This window comes from Protomyctophum bolini (genome assembly GCF_963924005.1).
Source record: "Protomyctophum bolini genome assembly, chromosome: 14".
In the NCBI taxonomy this organism is placed as follows: Eukaryota; Metazoa; Chordata; class Actinopteri; order Myctophiformes; family Myctophidae; genus Protomyctophum; species Protomyctophum bolini.
The window spans coordinates 4,189,283-4,211,166 of record NC_137875.1 but is presented as its reverse complement, the minus strand read 5'-3'; the positions used below and the strand labels follow the sequence as shown (position 1 = coordinate 4,211,166).

Below are 21,884 nucleotides of genomic sequence, written 5' to 3'. Positions count from 1 at the left end.
CTAGAACCCATGGCTGGGAGGAAGTCAGTAAGTGTTGCTGTAATGATGCATATATAGGGGGCCATGGTGAAGACATGGCTGCCCTCAGGGGTCCTGCCCAAAGTTCCTCCTTTGCACCAACTGCCTGAATGTTGTGCTTCTCTGGAGATAAGGCCTCATGCCTGCCTCCCTCCCGCAATAGGTGACTCAGCGATCCTGAACATGCAACTCTCTCCTAAGATAAGGGCAGTCGGCATGCATAGGGCCTGAGGAGAGTGGGATGTTGGGGGGTGGGGTACTGGGGGGGGGGGGGGGGGGGGAGGTGTTGGTGGGGGACGGTCATACATATATGGGGGGGCAATTACAGCACGCCAAGCTGTTGCCCTGATTAAATACCCCTGTGTAATTAAGGCCTCACTCTCACACCTAAGACACACTTGTGTGTCACGTGTGTCATGACTCATGGATCAATGCATTGTCAATGGGAGTCATGACACAACGTTGTTGCATGGCTGTCTTCTGCCCCCCCCCCCCCCCCCCCCCCATGCAACAATGTGACTCCCATAGAGCACCAAAGTCCTGACGTAACTCGCTCATCCCTTCGATTCCCCCTGGTTCGCGGAAGTAATTTATCTATGAGTGTCTACTTAGTATACTCATAGATAAATTACTTATTTTTGGACCACAACGCTTATAGTAGACTCTACTATAAGCGTTGTGGTCCAAAAATAAACAAGCTGTCTCTGCGTTATTGTCAGGGAGGTGTCTCTGTATCGTTTGCAACAGTCAGTCACTCATACAGTATATATGATACAGTCTGCTTCTAGCGAAAATGTGACTAATTCTGTAACAGTAACATTAGCATTTTGTCAGTTGATTCTTCATATCCATATGAGTGAAGCGGCCGGGATGACATGTTTATTTTTCAAACACAGTCGATCTAAAATCCCCCCCTATGGGGATTACAATGCAAATAAAAAGTACATGAACCGGTGGATTTGCGTCCTCTACCGATATTGACGTCAGACTTCGGTGCTCTATTGGAAATGCATGCCATGACACACGGAAGACACGGCACACAAGTGTAGGTGTGAGTGAGGCCTAGCTGGTCTCCCTGAGCACTTCTAGGCCTCTTCATTCATACTCCAGTTTTAGGCTAATAAGGTGACCGCCGAAAACGACAACATGACGTCACGCCTATAGCCTGCATGGGCAGCAGAATTTATTTTTCGGGTTCATGATCCGGTCGGGAACCCCTTTTGGTGTTTCAAACATTATGTAATAGCAGATCTACAAGCTCATAGCGAGTGCCGCGCTATGAGCTTGTACATCTGCTATTTTAGAAAATTTGTGAAAATGTGGAGAAAATCTTTGAATATATATTCTTTCAGAGCGAACATTTTTAACTAAAATCTTTGCTTCTGGGGGGGGGGTCTCTGGAACAACATATTTTGAGATGGGGGTCCGCGGCCAAATACAGAAAATTCTGGAGGTCCTTGACATGAAAAAGGTTGAGCACCGCTGACATAGAAACATGGGTTTTTCAGAAAACTGTTAGAATTCAGAAGCCTTTTTTGTAAACTACCTCAGTCCAAAATGGGTTAAGAAAGTCATGTTGTAGTCATTGTTTTGTAGTCATTGAGGCCGAAACCAGAACTTCCTTTCCCTTAAACCGGAAGGATAATATACCTTCCCAATAAAACTCGTTCTCTCGTAGCCTGCGGTGAGAACAGAAATTCCCAATTGGGATAACAAAGAATATACAGACGCTATGTAGTCTCTGGAAAGCACACTCACATTTATATTTATTTTGGAATTTAGAAATCCGCGAAACTATGCTTTTATTGCTTATATTATTCTTCCGGTTTGAGGGTTAAGTCCTGATGATTACAAAACAATCAATCTACATATATGATATCATATCATCTGCTCCCGACCGGATCACACAGCGATTTAGTATCACAGACCAGGCTTTCCTCCGAGGTGGAAAGCCTGGTGACGCGAGGTTACGTCATGCCGCGGTGATAAGCCACTAACACATCTCTCTGCTTTTACTAACCACCGAAAAGGTGAGTACTTATAGCTTATCACCTAAAACTGGAGGATGAATAGGCCTTTACAGTACATTCACCCCCCACCGTGGCGGCGGTGGCTCAGGGGTAGAGTGGCCGGATGGCAACCGCAAGGTTGGTTCGAACCCTGTGGGCTCCTCCCCCAGAGTTAGTGTCGAAGTGTCCTTGAGCAAGACACTGACCCCCTAATTGCTCCTGATGTGCTGGTTGGTGCCTTGCATGGTTTCCATCGCCATCGGTGTATGAATGTGTGTGTGTGAATGGGTGAATGTATAATGCACAATCTATGTAAAGCGCCTTGGATAAAGGCGCTATATAAATGCACCGTTTACCCAATCAAAGTTTCGATAATAATATGGCTGAAAATGATGGAATGATGAGGAAAAAAGCACGTGCTTATTTATTAACTATTTCGTTAATATTAACCCATCATTTATTTCAAATCTCGATTTTTTGAGACTAATGAAAAAACGATATGATAAATAATAGTATTGGCATCAAAATGTATTCAAAAGTATGCTCATTTCAAGTATTCAAATGTATACAAATATTTTGAAAATATAGCAGATCTACAAGCTCACAATGTGTTGCATCATCGCGACACCTTCTGAGCTTATAGATATTTTCCAAATGTACAAAATGTATAAAGGGCTGAAGTGTTTAATGTTTTGTAATAATAATCAAAGTAACTAAGTAAACTTTTAAAATACATGTAGTATAGAGGTGTGATCTGAGATGTCGTGGAGTAAAAGTATTGGGAATTGGAAAGTACAAATACCTCAAAAAATTTATTTAAAGGACAACTTTATTTTTTTTTAACCAAGGTTCATGTTTTTTTGGAAGTTATTAGAGAAAGTAAAAGATGAGTGTTATTTTATAATTTTTTTCATTTGTTGCTTTCTTTCATTTTAGCGATTTTAGCTATTTTTGACAGGAGGTCGGGGGCATTTGAAACATGAGGCAAAAATAAATAAAAAAATCTTTCTCTAATAACCTAAAACAAAAGTTGTCAAGTACAGTATACTCGAGTGAATGTACTTACTACTTACCGCTATAGTTGCTTTCCACCACTTCCAATAAATATAATATATATATATATATATTTTAACCCATTCTGAACGGAAACCCGTTTTGGTGTTAGCATCATGTTATGCTTTAGCTATTTAAAAATAGCAGATCTACAAGCTCATAGCGCGCCACCGAGTGGCGCGCTACGAGCTTGTAGGTCTGCTATTTTTTGAAAAATCGAAGAACGACTGACATTTTTTAGAATCTGATCTCAGGTCAGAATGGGTTAATCAGACCAGTGTGTCCCCAGTGGAAACCTCGTATGAATCTGATCTCAGGTCAGAATGGGTTAAAGACCCCCCAATACAACATGTATGCTGCTGTATAATGTGGGCCTATAGTGCACGGCGCTTGACTCGTACGTCAGTGGTTCCCAAAGTGGGGTCCGGGGACCCCCAGGGGGTCTTTGAGGGAGTTCCAGGGGGTCCCCAGCTGAATAATATAGTTAGGAACCAAATGGACCCGTTAAGGTCCATTCGGTTCCCATTTGTACACTCTCAGAGTTAAAATTAACATTGATTTTACAATATAAACCGGGCGTCCCAGATATATACAGTAAATGCCATTACATGGGAGTCTGTATAGTGTAGACTAAATATGCATGTGAAACTGGGGGTCCTTGAAATTAAACGGGTTGAGAATCACTGCTGGATGGAGCCGAAAAAATCTTCTCTTATGGGGGTCCTTGGCATATATTTTTCAAATGGGGGGTCCGCAGTGTCAATTTGGGGGTCCTTGACATGAACAAGTGTGGGAACCACTTTCGTGCATCACATGCATGATGTATGTATGAGCTGGGACTCTGGGAGGTGCAGGTCAAAGCCTACTATACACTAGTCATGCTTACTGTACATGTGTTGCTTTATTAGGGACACTGTAGTTATATGGAAAGGTATCAGATTTGTCCATAGATGACTGCTGACTGACTGCTTTTCACTCAATGAACACTTGTGTATTTCATGATGAAATGGATACAGTGCATTTAGTTTGTACACTGCTGCATGTATTTAACACTGCATCAAACAGTATAACATTATATATTTCCTAAATCATTAGATCAGGGCCCAAAACAAAGCACATATAAGAACACGTTGTATAACTATAAAGAGTTAGGGTCTTTTATACGCTATAGGCCTACACATGGACTAGATAGTTAAAGTGTCAAAAAGTAAATGGATTAGGTGTTCTTCTTATGCACAAAAAGAAAAGGGAAGAAAAAAGAGAGAGAGAGAATGCAATTACAACATATGAACAAAAACCAGTTGTTTTTAATTTCATGGATTGCTTTGCAGAGTGCCAGAACAGGTGACAGAAGGGGAGAGCTGTGCCCATATGCAAGTGAGGAGTCCCCAATCCATATCCCTCCTGTGAGAGAGAAGAGAGAGAAGAGAAGAGAGAGAGAGAAATAAATAAATAAAACAAATGAATGGTCCACTCTCCCTCCCGCGCCGCCTCATCCCATCTCATGCATGGCTGCCAGTAATGGTCTGTTGGGTGTCAGCCTTTTTATTGGCACGGTACAAAGCAAGTGCCAAGGGCTGGTGCCTCCTCGATCGACGACTCCCCGAACAGCACGACTCGGCCCTCTGGATAAAAACGCCAAAGCTAAAATGCCCTCAGTATCAGTAAAGTCAGTAAGGCAGCAGCACTGTACTGTAGAGACACAGAGACACTAGAGGAAGACATGATGTTGGGCTGGAACGAGGAAGTACAGTGGAGAGGGGAGGGACCCAGGGCAGACTTCCATCGCCACCATGGGGCTTCCGCGGCGCTTCGAACTTCTTCAGCACATGGAGCTGCTGGGGAGAGTTGGAAGAACTTCATATTGCAAACTCAAGGAATAGCAGGTAACTTATTAACACACGCCATGTTTTTTTTTTAACCGGTCGCCGATCTAAAAGAGAGAGAGAATCTGTAGCCCATACGATGCGTCGTTCTTTATTTAAGAGCAGCATTAGGGACATGACTTTCACCTGACTGGAAATTGGAAAACGCTGTCCTTAGTTTTGGGTGCAGGTGGTGCGCCATAGTTGTCAGATCCTGACCGGCATGCGTAAAGTTTGTCTTCATGCTGGTCCAAGTTGTATAACGGGGGTTATAACAAAGTCTAAAAGTTTGTGACTGATTCAAATTATTTCACATTTTTCCTCATCTAATATCCCACAAATTTATGGAAATGTGTGGAATGTTAAAAAAATTCCCCCATGCGTCATTTGGAAATGATCGATGCACTTCTCATTCTCGGCCAATTGTAGGCTATATTTATTTGTCCACATTGTAACTTATTTACCAACTTATTTCAATTTTCGTTCTTTGATAATTTTATTTTCTTCTAAATAGCCCGATGTTGTCACCTGTTGGCTACTTGCAACTGATGTGCGCACCCCATAAAGTAGGCCTAGTCTGAAAACTATAGACCGCATGTTTTCATATAGCTAATTTAATGGAATAAATAGCCTATCGTACATTGGTTTATGCGTTTTGTAAAACAAATAAGGAGCGTGGAGATCTTTTCACACGGTTTTTATTTTACAGGAAATAATGACGCGGAATAATTGTAGTTGTTTTAAACCGGTAAACCCCCTAAAATTTTATCGTTGACAAAAATAGTTCAGGTAGGCTATAGGACCGTGAGTGAACAGATACATTCATCATTAGTTGATGAACTATGAGCAAAAATATATTTGTTAAAAGGCAGACAACTCTATATGAAACTTTTTGCTGCTGACAGCGGATTGGGACCGTTCACTATCTACACTCAAAACCTTGCAGCTCCTCATTGTGAAATCATTTGAGGAAATAAAGTCACCCGCGGTGCTTTCTGCTTTAAAACACTTTGTTAAAGTTTCTATACAGTTAAAAATAGGCTGCACGATTGGAACATTAATTGATTGATTGAACATTTTATTTCATGTAGAATTGGGTACTGCATTTCAAACGAAAGGTCAATACAAAAACTGTTACTTTAGTCTGGACACACCTGACCATGATTAAGCACTCACACTTGTTTACAACAGGGTCCAGCATTTTCAATTTATGAGATTGACTCTTTTTTAGACACATTGATGTTATTGTAACTGATAGTTTGGGGTTGTAAAGTTTGTATACATTATACAATACGCATTATGCACGGGCACACACACACACACACACACACACACTTTGGGTTATATTCCAATTCACATATATATATATATTTTTTAATAGCACAGCCTTAATAAGCTATCTAGATTTTATTTTGATGTGAAGTTTTTATTTCCCACATACGTACCGTGCACTTCCCAACATTTAAGGGAAGTTCAGAGTCTTGTAATCTCACTTGACTTGTAAACAAATACTTACCAAAAAACCGACAGGCTATAGGTATACTGACAAAAAAGTATTGTATACTTTACAGACTCTCTTAAAAACTTTTTATTTTTATTTATATTTTTTTTACATGAGCTCCAATTCCGTCAAAACGATAGAAAGAACAATACATGGGATATTCCCCCCCCCCCCCCTTTCTTTGTTTTGTTTCTCAATGTGAACGCGGTCTCCAGAATATGTCAGCAGATACATCATCTTTCTTGTCAGTAGGAACAGAACTAGGCGGGGGCAGAGGAAGACAGTTATTAATGCATTTAGACCTACATGACGTACAGTATATGTTTCTATATATCAGTGGTGCTCACACATGCCGTCACATAATTATGATGTCAAGGACCCCAAAAATGATGTGTATTAGGGCTGCCGAAAAATATGAAAATATGTTGCTCCAGGGCTTCCCCTATATCTATAATATAGAAGCAAAGATGAGTTAAAAATCATTCACTGTTGAAAGAATATACAGTATTCAAACGTACGATTTGCGCCTTGCACATTTTCACGATTAAAAAAAATATATATATATATATATCAGATTTACAAGCTCGTAGCGCGGCACTCGAGCTTGTAGATCTGCTATTTTTCCAACAGCTAAATGTTTAAAATCATGGTTTTAAAGTGCACAGTCCAAAGCCATATATACTAGTGTATGGTGACACAGATGCGTTCCCGTCTTATGTGGGTTAAAATGATTGCTCAGTCTCTGAATACCAGAGTAGTGAAGTGTGTCAAGATGTAAATGAAGCAAACTTCTTTTCAATGCACCTTTTCCTCTGAACCCCAACGCCCCCCACCCCCAACCCCCACCCCCCCTACAATAGCCCATTCTGAACGGGAACCCATTTTGGGTGTTAGCATCATGTTATGCTTTAGCTATTGAAAAATAGCAGATCTACAAGCTCATAGCGCGCCACCGAGTGGCGCGCTACGAGCTTGTAGGTCTGCTATTTTTGAAAAATCGAAGAACGACTGACATTTTTTAGAATCTGATCTCAGGTCAGAATGGGTTATAATCAGACCAGTGCGTGTCCCAGTGGAAACCTCGTATGAATCTGATCTCGGGTCAGAATGGGATAGGCTCCACGCAGCAGCACATCATCACTATAAACCTACTTTGCTGCACATTTCATGAATTACTGATGAGAATCTCCAATATGCATATTTATCTGAATTGAACAAAAAAGGTGATCATGCATCACATTACATTCCAAGTGTATAAGGACAATGTCTTTTCCCTATAATCCGGTATATATATTTATTTATATATATAATACACCACACACATTAATTTCTCATAAACTGATGGGATTTATTTGACGGCTTGCTGCCCTGCAGTCTTAACCCATTCTGACCTGAGATCAGATTCATACGAGGTTTCCACTGGACACACACTGGTCTGATGAACCCATTCTGACCTGAGATCAGATTCTAGAAAATGTCAGTCGTTCTTCGATTTTTTTAAAATAGCAGACCTACAAGCTCGTAGCGCGACACTCGGTGGCGCGCTATGAGCTTGTAGATCTGCTATTTTTCAATAGCTAAAGCATAACATAGTGCTAATACCAAAATGGGTTCCCGTTCAGAATGGGTTAAGTTTACTTTGAACACGTTGAAATTCACGTCACATTCATAATTATTTAAACAATGGAAAGATAATATCATATTATATACAACGTGTGGAGTATATGGGTACAAAAAAAATAAAACAAGTACATTCTTATTTCAATTAACATTATATTGTTATACACTTGTGCCCATGATAAGGTCAGTGTTAGGGGCCAACAAGCACATGTCCAAATGTAATCACGTTCTTAAACACCACTTTGCTTGAATACATTAGATATAATGAGAAATAATTTTATGTAATCCTATACTAATATATTGTATGTGTTCTATTATTACACCTGTCTACATTTTTTAAGTGTTTTCAAATGGCAAAGAAAACATCAAACTATATAAATACCTCGGTGTGTGATTTTTCCCCTCTTTTTCCAGCTACAATTTTGAGCGTTCATTTATCTCTGAGAGTGTAATTTTAACACTCAGAGTGTAAATGAATGATCAGGGCATTGCTCTATGCGTATAATTCATTCTCTAATATAAAACGACTTAGACACCCTTTAGCCCGCTCAGTGTTCCAACAACAACAACACGGCAACGATCAGGGATGGTAATTAATTTACTGAAGGCTTTGTGCTGTTTTCGTTTTTTGCCCATTTATTTTTCTCTGTTAATTACCGCGTTCGCTCATCAGCAACGGCTCATGTATTCACTATTCGCACCACTTTAGCTTTCTAAATATGCATGACATGCGCGCGCGCGCGTGCACGCACACACGCACGCCACTCTTGCACTTTCCTTTGCAAAATCCAAAGTTTTGCTGGTATTTCTTTTGACGGTTTGACTGTCTCTCATCTCCACCCCTAGCTCTGCTCCCTGGTGCAAAACCTTTGGTTTGCAACCTGCCTTCAGTGTGAACGCCTCTAAACGCCCACCCCCCCCGCCATCCACCACCCACCCACCTGACATATATCACACATTCTCACGCACACGCGCACGCACACACGAGCACACGCTAACCCACAAAGCCTCTTCCTGTCTCTCCTCACATAGCGGCGGACTCAAACCAAAAGTTTTCCAGTCCTTCGGTGCGTCACACTCTCATATGTTGCACTCTGTGCTCACACTCTGTGTCACACTCTCATATGTTGTACTCTGTGCTCACACTCTGTGTCACACTCTCATATGTTGCACTCTGTGCTCACACTCTGTGTCACACTCTCATATGTTGTACTCTGTGCTCACACTCTGTGTCACACTCTCATATGTTGTACTCTGTGCTCACACTCTGTGTCACACTCTCATATGTTGTACTCTGTGCTCACACTCTGTGTCACACTCTCATATGTTGTACTCTGTGCTCACACTCTGTGTCACACTCTCATATGTTGTACTCTGTGCTCACACTCTATTTGTCACACTCTCATATGTTGTACTCTGTGCTCACACTCTGTGTCACACTCACATATATATGTTGTACTCTGTGCTCACACTCTGTGTCACACTCTCATATGTTGTACTCTGTGCTTGCTTAGCGCGCTTCTCTGTGTGCAGCAGCGTGGGTTCCACCTGCCCCCCGTCCCCCCCCACACACACACACACCACTCTCAGACCCCTGGCCTGCTGTGTGCTGACACATCTCCCTCTGCACAACATCCATGCCCCATCAATAAAAAAATAAAAAAAAATAAAGGAAGATTATGGATGTTTTTAATTATAGCAGGGTTTAAACCAAATCACAAATCAGGGAATCACAAGAAGTGATTTAAGACTTTGCTAAATAGTGACTTATTCAAGATAAAGTAAAGGGTAAAAAGGAAGGTGTTACATTTCTTAGCACGCCCTGGCTAAAGTTGATATGTATAGTTAGTTGTTGCGCGCTGGTTGTCATGCACCAAAAAAAAATAGCCGATCTACAAGCTCACAACACAGAGTGACGGGGCGTGTTTGTGAGCTTATAGATCAGCCATTTTCAGCGAACGACTCAGGCCTCACTCACTCTCCACATGCCTACACACAAGCGGGCTGAATATAGGAATGTATTTGTCGTTGCTCATGTCAAAGCCCTCCATGTCATGTCGACACATCCGTATTTCCCCTTCTCACCATCTGCCCAGAGAAAAGGGCACAGGAGAATTCACCCCCTCCCTCCAACAATCTCCAAACTCCAGATGCTTAAGAGTGGTGGAACACCGTGGGTTCAGCGCGGCAGCACGCAATGCACTCCTGAACCATCTTCGCCAAATCATCTGCGTCAATGACCTCTGAACCCCCTCCCTCCTCCTCCTCTCTCAGACGCCCTTTGGGTCCCGGGTGTCTGCCGTGTCTGTCGAACCCCTGACTTCAGTTTGCCCACCACACCACACCACAGGCCACGAGAACAGAACATGCACGCAATGCATGCATTGCAACAGAATGGCCCTAGTTGTTGCTTCCCACTGTTTTTGTTCCAAACGTGTGGAGCCATCTGTCAGTGTAAAACAGGAAGGCCCAGGTTCCCCATCTCCCTAGGGCTCTCGTTTCGCTATTTCCAGGAGCTTCACTTCTCCCTGTGTGGCTGCGTGGAGCCGGGCAGCGGCCCCTATACCGAGGGCAGCGGCCCCACCGAGGGCTTCTTGAAGTGGTGGGGCCCATCTGCTGCAGGCTGGAGGCCCCTGCATTATTAATGCAGGGTAGGGGGCCACGTGGGACACTGGTGGTGACTTCTCACATATTATTCAGGCCTGGCCGAGGCGCACCCTGTGCCCAATCGCCCCGTCCTGGAAAAACAAACAAAACTAATAAATAAGTAATATGAATGAATCAGATATTTAAAAGAAAATATGATTGTATTATAATTATTTTATTTTTTTAAAGATTCACTGCCCTGTATAGTCTCCTTCCTCACCTGCTTCTCCCTTCAAAAATCAAGGTGTTTAATTAATGTCACATATAATACAGACAGTAGGTGTTGCAGGCAGTCCTGCTTGTCTTAGCTCATTCCTGACTCTCTGAGGCCTTCTCTTCTCTTCCTGTCTGCCTCTCTCTCTCTCTCTCTCTCTCTCTCTCTCTCTCTCTCTCTCTCTCTCTCTCTGTCTCTTTGCCTTATCTCCTTTCCTCTCTTGCTCTCTCTCTCTGTCTCTGATTGTGGCTCTCTCTCTCGTACGCCCATCTGTGCTCAGGCCGCGGGCTCAGCCATGCGTGCTCAGTAAATTAGAGAGAACACGAACGCACGATCGGCTGGGCACGGCGAACGCCCGCGTCCTCCGTGACCCGGGGGCCAGTTAATTTTCTGCTTAATTTTGCGGCAGTCAGTTTGCATTTTTGGATGATTACGTGGCAGGAAATTAACAATAAATAACAAATGTGCTCTGAAAGCCCATTCCCAGCAGCACCCTGCCACCGGCAGGCCCCCATCAGACAACCCCCCCCATCCCCTCCCCCCCCCCCCCACCCAGACTCTCTCCCTGCCCGGCCTCGTCTCTCTGTCCGACTCGTAATGAAAATGTCTGTAATTCTTTGTAATGTAACGTCGGAGGACAACGGTGTTGTCTACGGCGGTGACAAGAGCGATCTCCCCGGGGTGATAAGAGTCACGCGGAGATAAAGTACATCCCTTTTGCTCTGCTCCCTCCGTGCTTTTCTTATAGAGAATGTTCCCCAGCCTTTGCTTTTTGATTAAACTTACACGCGTCTTTACATCTCCTCCATCTCTCTCCTATTAGAGTACCTGCATCGGATGGAGACGGAGGAGAACCAGGAACTGTCCCAGATGCCAGGTAAAACGTCTTACATCACTGAGCGTTATAAGTTTAACAATAGACTGTCCCAGATGCCAGGTAAAAACGTCTCTGCATCACTGAGCGTTAAGTTTAACAATAGACTGTCCCAGATGCCAGGTAAAAACATCTTACATCACTGAGCGTTAAGTTTAACAATAGACTGTCCCAGATGCCAGGTAAAAACATCTTACATCACTGAGCGTTAAGTTTAACAATAGACTGTCCCAGATGCCAGGTAAAAACATCTTACATCACTGAGCGTTAAGTTTAACAATAGACTGTCCCCAGATGCCAGGTAAAAACGTCTTACATCACTGAGCGTTAAGTTTAACAATAGACTGTCCCAGATGCCAGGTAAAAACATCTTACATCACTGAGCGTTAAGTTTAACAATAGACTGTCCCCAGATGCCAGGTAAAAACATCTTACATCACTGAGCGTTAAGTTTAACAATAGACTGTCCCAGATGCCAGGTAAAAACGTCTTACATCACTGAGCGTTAAGTTTAACAATAGACTGTCCCAGATGCCAGGTAAAAACGTCTTACATCACTGAGCGTTAAGTTTAACAATAGACTGTCCCAGATGCCAGGTAAAAACGTCTTACATCACTGAGCGTTAAGTTTAACAATAGACTGTCCCAGATGCCAGGTAAAAACATCTTACATCACTGAGCGTTAAGTTTAACAATAGACTGTCCCAGATGCCAGGTAAAACGTCTACATCACTGAGCGTTAAGTTTAACAATAGACTGTCCCAGATGCCAGGTAAAAACGTCTCTACATCACTGAGCGTTAAGTTTAACAATAGACTTAAAACTACCGGCAGCGACCCAGAGGTCATTTTTGCTTCTCCCCGAATGAGACACACACACACACACACACAACATAATCCCGGAGTTAATTTAACTCAGAGGGTGTAAAGATTAAAGAAAGGACCCCTACAGTAGCGAGGGTGAATTTAGCTTTTTGCAGTATATAGTTCCATGGTTTGTGATGGCGTGGTGTGTGTGTGTGTGTGTGTGTGTGTGTGTGTGTGTGCCTCCTCCTAGCAGGCCGGGACAGTCCCCCTTGCAATGATCTGCCCGAGGAGACGGAGGAGGAACCCATGGCTGTCCCAGAGGACCTGTCAGCCTCTTCCACTCACCAGCAGAACCACCGAGACCGAGGGGACGTGAAAGGTATGAGTTGAGCGTCTCACTGTATGTGTCCAATGTGTCCAATGTCATTAATCCATTCTGACCTGAGATCAGATTAAAATAATGTCTTCTACATCCTGACAGTTTTCTGAAAAAGCTATGTTTCTATATCAGTCGTTCTTCGATTTTTCAAAAATAGCAGACCTAGAAGCTCGTAGCGCGCCACTCGGTGGCGCGCTATGAGCTTGTAGATCTGCTATTTTTCAATAGCTAAAGCATAACATGATGCCAACACCAAAAGGGGTTCCTGCCCAGAATGGGTTAATACCCATTTAGACTTGAGGCCGGTTCTACAAATGTCTTCTGAAAAACCCCATGTTTCTGTGTCAGTGGTTCTCACAGGGTTAAAACCCTATGTTTGTGTGCCATGAAAGCTCGGATGAGAATTAAGGAACAAAAGCAATTATAGAACAAGAAAAACCCTAAATAAATGATAAATGTAACTGTATTATTATATTTTGGGGGTATTGCTATATTTTTTGCATTAATTGTACAACTAATCATAGTACTGAGTGGAAATGGGGAGAAATTAAACCATTCTCCGACACAGTATAAGTTTCCTGAAATTAAAATAAAACAACAACTTTATTTTTATTTCCAAATCAGAGTAAAATGGCTAATTGAGAGAGTAATCGCGATATCAAAAGCACAGCCCCTTAACCCATTCTGAACGGGAACCCCTTTTGGTGTTAGCATCATGTCGTGCTTTAGCTATTGAAAAATAGCAGACCTACAAGCTCATAGCGCGCCACCGAGTGGCGCGCTATGAGCTTGTAGGTCTGCTATTTTTGAAAAATCGAAGAACGACTGACTTTTTTAAAAAATCTGATCTCAGGTCAGAACGGGTCAATCAGACCAGCGTGTGTCCAGTGGAAACCTCGTATGAATCTGATCTCAGGTCAGAATGGGTTAAGAGTTTTAGTAGCTTAATCCCATGCTCATCCACGGGGAGACATGCTATCCAGATAAACAGCATTTAGGTCATTGGCATGAACATGTGAAAGAAAGAAAGACATGTCTTTGATCCATGGCATGTTATTAACCCATTCTGACCTGAGATCAGATTCATACGAGGTTTCCACTGGACACACACTGGTCTGATCAACCCATTCTGACCTGAGATCAGATTCTAAAAATGTCAGTCGTTCTTCGATTTTTCGAAAAATAGCAGGACCTACAAGCTCGTAGCGCGCCACTCGGTGGCGCGCTACGAGCTTGTAGATCTGCTATTTTTCAATAGCTAAAGCATTAACATGATGCTAACCAAAATGGGTTCCCGTTCAGAATGGGTTAATAAACAGAATCTTAATGAATAGCTAATGTGGCCTTGATTTGAGTGATTGGAGCATTGAACCAGGGAATATCATAGCATGGGGTCATCGGTGTAGCAGACGGTTTTTTTTATCGGCCTACGTAGTAATTCTTGGAATACATGCATGTAGCTTAATCGTCACATTCCAGGAAAACGTTGGCAAAAGCACCTCGGTTTTTACATCACAACAGGATTAATAATCAGATATGATATAGTGAACGTTAAGTATGTTAAGTTATTGTTCGAGTTGTGCCTTTTTTTATATCATCTGAGCTGCAAAAAGACACATTTATTAACTGCCAACAGTAGAGCCACCGCTGTGAAAAATAAAAAACATCTGCTCTTTTTAATGTATGACAAAGATTTCCATGTACAATTAATCCATTCAGTGTGTTTTAACACCGTGTCCAGATAACGGCAAAGATTAGCGTTGTACGACAGGGAAAATCCAGTGTTTATTTCACTTTAAAGTAAAAAAAAAAGTCGATGGTTAAACGAACACTATATATGGATATTGCTGCGTAGGATTTTGAAGCAACGACGCAGTAGTAAAGTAATGAGATGTTAGAGGAAACTGAAATAGGATGTGTTTCCTAAGAAGAGACCGTTTCAACACTCCGGGAGATAAAGAGTTCAGGAACAGGGCCTAGCTCACACAGATCTCAGATCAGCACATCTCTGCACCACATATAGGAACAGGGCCAAGCTCACACAGATCTCAGATCAGCACATCGCTGCACCACATATAGGAACAGGGCCAAGCTCACACAGATCTGAGATCAGCACATCTCTGCACCACATAGGTCACACTGCACCTGCACGCACGCACGCACACACACACTCAAATACAGAGTGTTGATTTCACTCTTGGAGTAAAGTTAAATCGCCACTCTGGATTTGACGGTAGCTGCAGTTCACAACACTCCAAGACTCACTTTTCTATCATGGTCTTCATCTCCAGTGGTTCTCAAAGTGGGGCCCCCAGGGGCCCCCAGGGGGGACCCCTAGGGGTCCTTGAGGGGTCCACAGCAAAATGAGTTAATATTGGCACCGGCTATTTGAAAATAGTCGATCTACAAGCTGCTATTTGAAAAGAATAACAAAACAAACAAAAAAAATCTTGTGTTGGGGTCCCTTGGCTCAAAATGTGTGTGTGTGTGTGTGTGTGAGTGTGTGTGTGTGTGTGTGTGTGTGTGTGTGTGTGTGTGTGTGTGTGTGTGTGTGTGTGTGTGTGGGGGGGGGTCTTTGACATGAAAAAGTTTGACAACCACTATACTGTAGTCGACGGACAGGCATTTCTAATCACGGTTATCTATGTTCGTTGAGGCCGAGGCTGTACAGTACAGTACAGTACAGTACAGTACAGTACAGTACAGTACAGTACAGTACAGTACAGTACAGTACAGTACAGTACAGTACAGTACAGTACAGTATGTGTCAAAAGTAATTTGAGAAAGAAAAGGGAAGAGTTGATTGTGTTGATCGGAATCGCCCCTATAAAAAATACCATATCGGTCTCGGATATCGGTCTTATTCAGGAAAAAGATTATATTTATTGATTGATTGAACACTTTGTTAACACTTTAGCCCCTGTAGGACCTTATAGGCTTGTTTCCATTTCCAGAGAGAGAGAGAGAGAGAGAGAGAGAGAGAAAGAGAGAGAAAGAGAGAGAGAAAGAGAGAGAGAGAGAAAACAACAGAGCAAGAGAGATGGCGATAAAATGAGTGAAAGAGACAGCGAGTGAGAAAGAAACAGACGTAAGGGAAGTGACGAAGTTACAGGGAAAACGACTCAAAAAATAAATGCCATTGTGATTTTTGTGACTCATTTTCTCCGTCACTTTGAATTAGCCCATTTTGGCGGGGGACCCCTTTTGGTGTTTTTTATAACTATAAGCAATTATGTTATACTTTAGCTATTGAAAAATAGCAGATCTACGTGCTTGTGTAGGTAGGTCTGCTATTTTTGAAAAATCGTGAAAATGTGGCACAACTCTTTGAATATATATTTTTTTCAGAAGACTTCTTTTTAATTTCCACGTCGGGCCTAAATGGGTTAATAAGCACATAAAGGCTACTTTACTGTAAAGCTTACAATATACGTATATTTCAGAGACGAGCGTTTGTTCCCCAGACAGACGTGGATGCAAAGCATTCTCTTTTCAAACAGAGTGAGGGGGAAAAAAGTAAAATCATGTTTTTGCTGTTCCTGTTGTCGCGTGTCGTTAAGCATGCGTGTTGTTTTTTTTATGTGGTTCCACAGCCTTGCACACACACACACACACACACACACACACACACACACACACACACACACACACACACACACGCACACACACACACACACACTGGGCTAACTTCCAGGCAGTGTGGAGGCGCAAGCCTTTAACAGGAACCTCCAGCAGGCAACCCGTGTACTTCCACAGTAGGTTGCAAGAGTTAACCAACCTTTCTTCATATCTCTCTTATCTAGCCTGTATGAGTTGCAGACTCATGTCTGTGCTTCTTGGCATACATACATACATATATAGTATTTATTTAGGCTACATTTACATTGTTATCTCAGTGTCCGGCTGTGCGTAAATAAACTAAAGGCATCACACAGCAGGTTAATCCCTAGTTAATCTCATTTTCTAATCTGACGACAGTTAGGCGTGAATCAAGTTGACCCACGTGTTTTTACTGCCAGTCCTGCTGTTTGTCCTCCGCTCTCGTTCTGACACCTGCTTCCCAAAAAGTGTAAATCAGGATGTGCGAACCGAGCGTGATAAATGTGACATAAAGTAAAAGCTCTTCTTCCTATTCCCAATTTAGTCATAACTTAACTTCCCCTTATCCCTGAGAAGCTGCAGCCTATGCAGGCTGTCATGGTTCCCTCTGTCGCACAAGGGTCAGATAGGCAGCATTTCAGCCCGCTGTTAGTCAGAACAAGGGTCAGAGAAGGCTAGACTGCTTTCTTACCTTTATTTGTACCAAAGAGGTCCAGGTGTTATTTGTAGTTGTTACGTCCCCACCAAAGAGGTCCAGGTGTTATTTTGTAGTTGTTACGTCCCCACCAAAGAGGTCCAGGTGTTATTTGTAGTTGTTACGTCCCCACCAAAGAGGTCCAGGTGTTATTTGTAGTTGTTACGTCCCCACCAAAGAGGTCCAGGTGTTATTTGTAGTTGTTACGTCCCCACCAAAGAGGTCCAGGTGTTATTTGTAGTTGTTACGTCCCCACCAAAGAGGTCCAGGTGTTATTTTGTAGTTGTTACGTCCCCACCAAAGAGGTCCAGGTGTTATTTGTAGTTGTTACGTCCCCCACCAAAGAGGTCCAGGTGTTATTTGTAGTTGTTACGTCCCCACCAAAGAGGTCCAGGTGTTATTTTGTAGTTGTTACGTCCCCACCAAAGAGGTCCAGGTGTTATTTGTAGTTGTTACGTCCCCACCAAAGAGGTCCAGGTGTTATTTGTAGTTGTTACGTCCCCACCAAAGAGGTCCAGGTGTTATTTGTAGTTGTTACGTCCCCACCAAAGAGGTCCAGGTGTTATTTGTAGTTGTTACGTCCCCACCAAAGAGGTCCAGGTGTTATTTTGTGCAAATTTGGGCTATTTCCTCTAATATGCTGTTTGGGTTTTTGTGCTAATTTTCTTATTTCCATCTAAATAAGTATAGTAAAGTGTGCCGTTTGGGATACTATTTACATTATGAAGAGAGGATATACAAAAAAAAATGTTTTTTGAGCGATGGAAATAAGCGAATTAGCACAACACCCCAATGCCCCATTCAATTCAATTCAATTCAATTCAATTCAATTCAATTCAATTCAATTCAATTCAATTCAATTCAATTCAATTCAATTCAATTCAATTAAATTCAATTCAATTCAATTCAATTCAATTCAATTCAACGCAATTCAATTCAACGCAATTCAATTCAATTGAGGGCTTCTGGAAACCAAATGAGTCAAGGCCTTGTCTTATAGCAAGGTGCTTAGAAGATGTAAAGGATTCTAAAGACGTTTGAAAACACATTTTTGAACACCTCATCATGATTGGTCATATATACCCTTTCCGGTCTGAAGAGCGGCTTCCTGTTCTCAACGTTTACCAGGCAGTGTTACAGCCTCTCTGTCCCAGTTTAGACCTGAGGTCCATTCTGAAAGAAACTGTTTTCTGAAAGACCTACCGTATGTTTGTACAGTATGTCAGTGGTGTTTTTCATGTCAAGAACCCCCAGAATTATCTGTATTTGGTCATCTGAAAATATGTAGTTCCAGCCAGGGATCCCCCCCCAGAAGCAAAGACTTGAGTTAAAAAACGTTCGCTCTGAAGTCTGAAATAATTATATATTGAAAGATTTGCACCACATTTTTTACGATTTTTCAAACAAATAGCAGATCTACAAGGTCATACCCGGTGCCGCGCTATAATCTTGTAGATCTATAGGTTTTAGATCTTGTAGATCTAGGTTTTATTCTTGCGTTGAACAACGTTCAATTCTGAATGGAGGTTGGACTGACATTAGATATAATATTTTATATATTAGTGTTCATCATCGGCAAAATATTTAACTTCTTTATGTACATCCTACAATTTTACTCTGGAAAAGAGTAAAGATTGCAGTGTCATTATTAGGCAGGTCAGGTTTGGCAACGAGACATTTGTGGTGGTATGGCATTATTAGGAACATTTGATTTGAAAGCTGCAGAAAAAGGACATTAATGTCAGTTTATAACTCACACTTTCCCCTCTGAGTAAATGATGCATAATGGGAGTTTTGTTCCCTCTGTGTCTGTCGGCCGGTGAAAACATGCCTCCATCGTTGTTTCAGTTACAGGGTGTTTTACAATTCCCTGTCTGTGCTTCCCTTTATGTCACTTCTCCATAATTCTTGGTATTTCTGTTAGACAGGGCCTTGTTTCTGAAGCTTCCCCTTTTCCATAGATTCCTATATATGTTTCATGCTTTCCACTTCTTCCTCTTCGGGGTTGAACAAACAGGGCTCGAGGCATGGGGAAATCAGGCTGCTAACCATGACACACAAACCACAGGCTTGTACTTGTGTGGGACTTGCAGCAATACTCTGGAGGTGTGTGAAATGTCGCGAAAAAGCAACATGCAGGCTTCTGGTGGGAAAACAGGGACGTTGACACAAACGTATACTTTACTCACTTCAGCAGCTGTAAAGTTACAAATATTAAGGATGGGTTTTTTTCTTTCTTTCTTTCTTATCTTCTTTTTATTTTTTTAACCTTTTTTTCATTTTCGAAAGTAGTCACTAGATCTTTGGGCCCCATTTTAGGCCCCTCTGTGCACATGGGAATGAAAAGGTGTGTGTGTGTGTGTGTGTGTGTGTGTGTGTGTGTGTGTGCGCATGTGTGTTGTGTGTGTATGTGTGTTGTGTGTGCGCGTGCGTGCGTGGCTATACGCGTCACACTGTCACACGCATGTGTTTTTATCGTACTCTCTTGTTCTGATACGTAGCGCTGCCGTCCCTAGTTTCACAGTGCTTCCTGTGTCTCTCTGTTTCCTGTTTATCTTGCCGTCATATTTTGTTTCACAAAGACTGTGATGTGTGACTGAGAGATGCTCGCTGTACGTGTTTCCTCATCCCATCACCGGTGTGTTCATCTGAAGATATAGGCTCCCATCACCGGTGTGTTCATCTGAAGATAGGCTCCCATCACCGGTGTGTTCATCTGAAGATAGGCTATCGCCATCATCGTCTCCTCAAGAAATGTATTTAGTTTTGTTTTTGGAAAACCCCCAAGCTTATAACACTGACAAAAAAAACCCCACTAATGACTATTTATTTAACAACACATAAAACCACTTGTGAATCAAAGAACGGTCTAATTACGTTTTCAGATTTCTTGGGGATTATGATAAAAACAAAGGATTATTAAAAAAAAACCTATACACAATTACATACTCTATGGAATGGTTGTGAAGTAAAAGTTTTAGTTTAGAACGAGTCATTTCAAACTAAAACCTCCCAAAAAAAAGAACCAATCAAACCAAACAGAAATGAGAGTGAGAGGCCGACAGACAGAGAGAGAGATAGATAGAGAGAGAGATAGATAGATAGATAGATAGTTAGATAGACAGACCTAACAGTACCCCAGTCATTTTTTTTTTATCATGTCACATGTAGTTCTATAATGACTTCACACAGTGGAAACCATGCACGACGTGTGTTCTAAACAGTGGCCCCACTGCCCTCTTTTTTCAGCCTGCAACATTAAAGTTGAGGCTCGCACTCCTCGCAGTGATGAGGACATTGGGCTGGCCTGTGAGATGATGAATGGCGAGGAGTTGGAGGAGGAGGAGGAGGAGGAGTTGGAGGAGGAAGAGTCATGTGGCGCGGAAGATTTGCGCGTGGTGCTCGATGCCTCGGGGGCCAAGGTTCCAAACGGTTCCTCGCAGGCGGCTGCGGGCTCCGCCTCCGACGCCGCCGCCGCCACGGCGGCCTTCTCCTCGGCCGGCGCCATCCGCCTGCCCAACGGGAAGCTCAAGTGCGATATCTGTGGGATAGTTTGCATTGGCCCCAATGTGCTGATGGTGCACAAGCGAAGCCACACCGGTAAGATCATTCATTCGCCCCTTATCATTTATCCCATTTAGGCCTATAAGGCCGATTCTAAAAACGCCTCTAAATCCTGACCTAAGGTTTCTGAAAAACTTCAAATATTTATATAGCAGCATCAAAAAAAATAATAATTTTTGAATACTGTACATACTGTACAGAACCCAAATATGGGTTCCCGGCCTGAGGGGGTAAGATACCAATATGGGTTCCTGCCCATGGGTTCACTGCTGGTTAATGTTAATCAGACCAGTGTGTTGTCCAGTGGAAACCTCGTATGGATCTGATCTCAGGTCAGAATGGGTTAAAGCAGTGGTTCCCAAACCTTTTCATGTCAGGGACCCCCACGCTGACACTCCTTTTAGCCCCGCGGACCCCCCCCATTTGACAAAGATATGCCAGGGACCCCCCCCCCCCACATAAGAGAAGATTGTTACGGCTCTTGCAGTGATTCTCAACCCGTTTGTTAATTTCATGGACCCCCCAGTTTGACATGCATTAGTCTACGGACCCCCCATTTAATGGCATTTATATCTCTGAGAGTGAGACACCAATTTATATTTTAAAAATCAATGTTTATTTTAACTCTGAGGGTGTACAAATTGTACACTCTCTGAGTTACAGACCCATAAGGGTCCATTTTGCTTCCAAACTATCATTTAGCTGGGAGTGGGGACCCCCTGGAACTCCCTGAAGGACCCCTGGGGGTCCCCGGAACCCCCTTTTGGGAACCACTGTGTTAAAGGGAGTGTTGAAGGACCACTTCACTACTTTTCAACCTACCTACTGTATATATAAGTGGTCCTCTCACTAATGTTCATGATAAAATGGCACACAGTTTGTCGGTCTGTGTCTCAGACTCTCAGTCATAGGATGTGGCTTGTGGGAAGTTCAGAAACCTGTCCACCAGTGACATCATCGACGGGGGGAATCCAAGCTTTTCCTCAAAAGTTGCAATGCCATAATGGAAGCCACTTATGTTCTCCCAATGATAAAATAATC

At 42.6% G+C, this 21,884-nt stretch overlaps 1 protein-coding gene across 5 annotated transcripts in view; it reads left to right on the top strand.

The window, feature by feature from the left end:
- Nucleotides 1-4,788: 4,788 nt before the first annotated feature.
- ikzf1 (IKAROS family zinc finger 1 (Ikaros)) overlaps nucleotides 4,789-21,884 on the top strand; it is a gene marked incomplete at its 5' end in the record, with an annotated part of 28,650 nt that continues 11,554 nt past the window's right edge. For 3 of the 5 annotated variants that reach the window (XM_080781871.1, XM_080781870.1, XM_080781869.1), the window contains 4 exons: nucleotides 4,807-4,966; nucleotides 11,750-11,803; nucleotides 12,857-12,985; nucleotides 20,529-20,879. In XM_080781871.1, coding sequence (XP_080637997.1) covers nucleotides 4,807-4,966; nucleotides 11,750-11,803; nucleotides 12,857-12,985; nucleotides 20,529-20,879 — 694 coding nt within the window. Of the gene's footprint in view, nucleotides 4,967-11,749; nucleotides 11,804-12,856; nucleotides 12,986-20,528; nucleotides 20,880-21,884 lie in introns of all 5 variants that reach the window. The other 2 variants (XM_080781873.1, XM_080781872.1) reach the window with 2 other exon arrangements.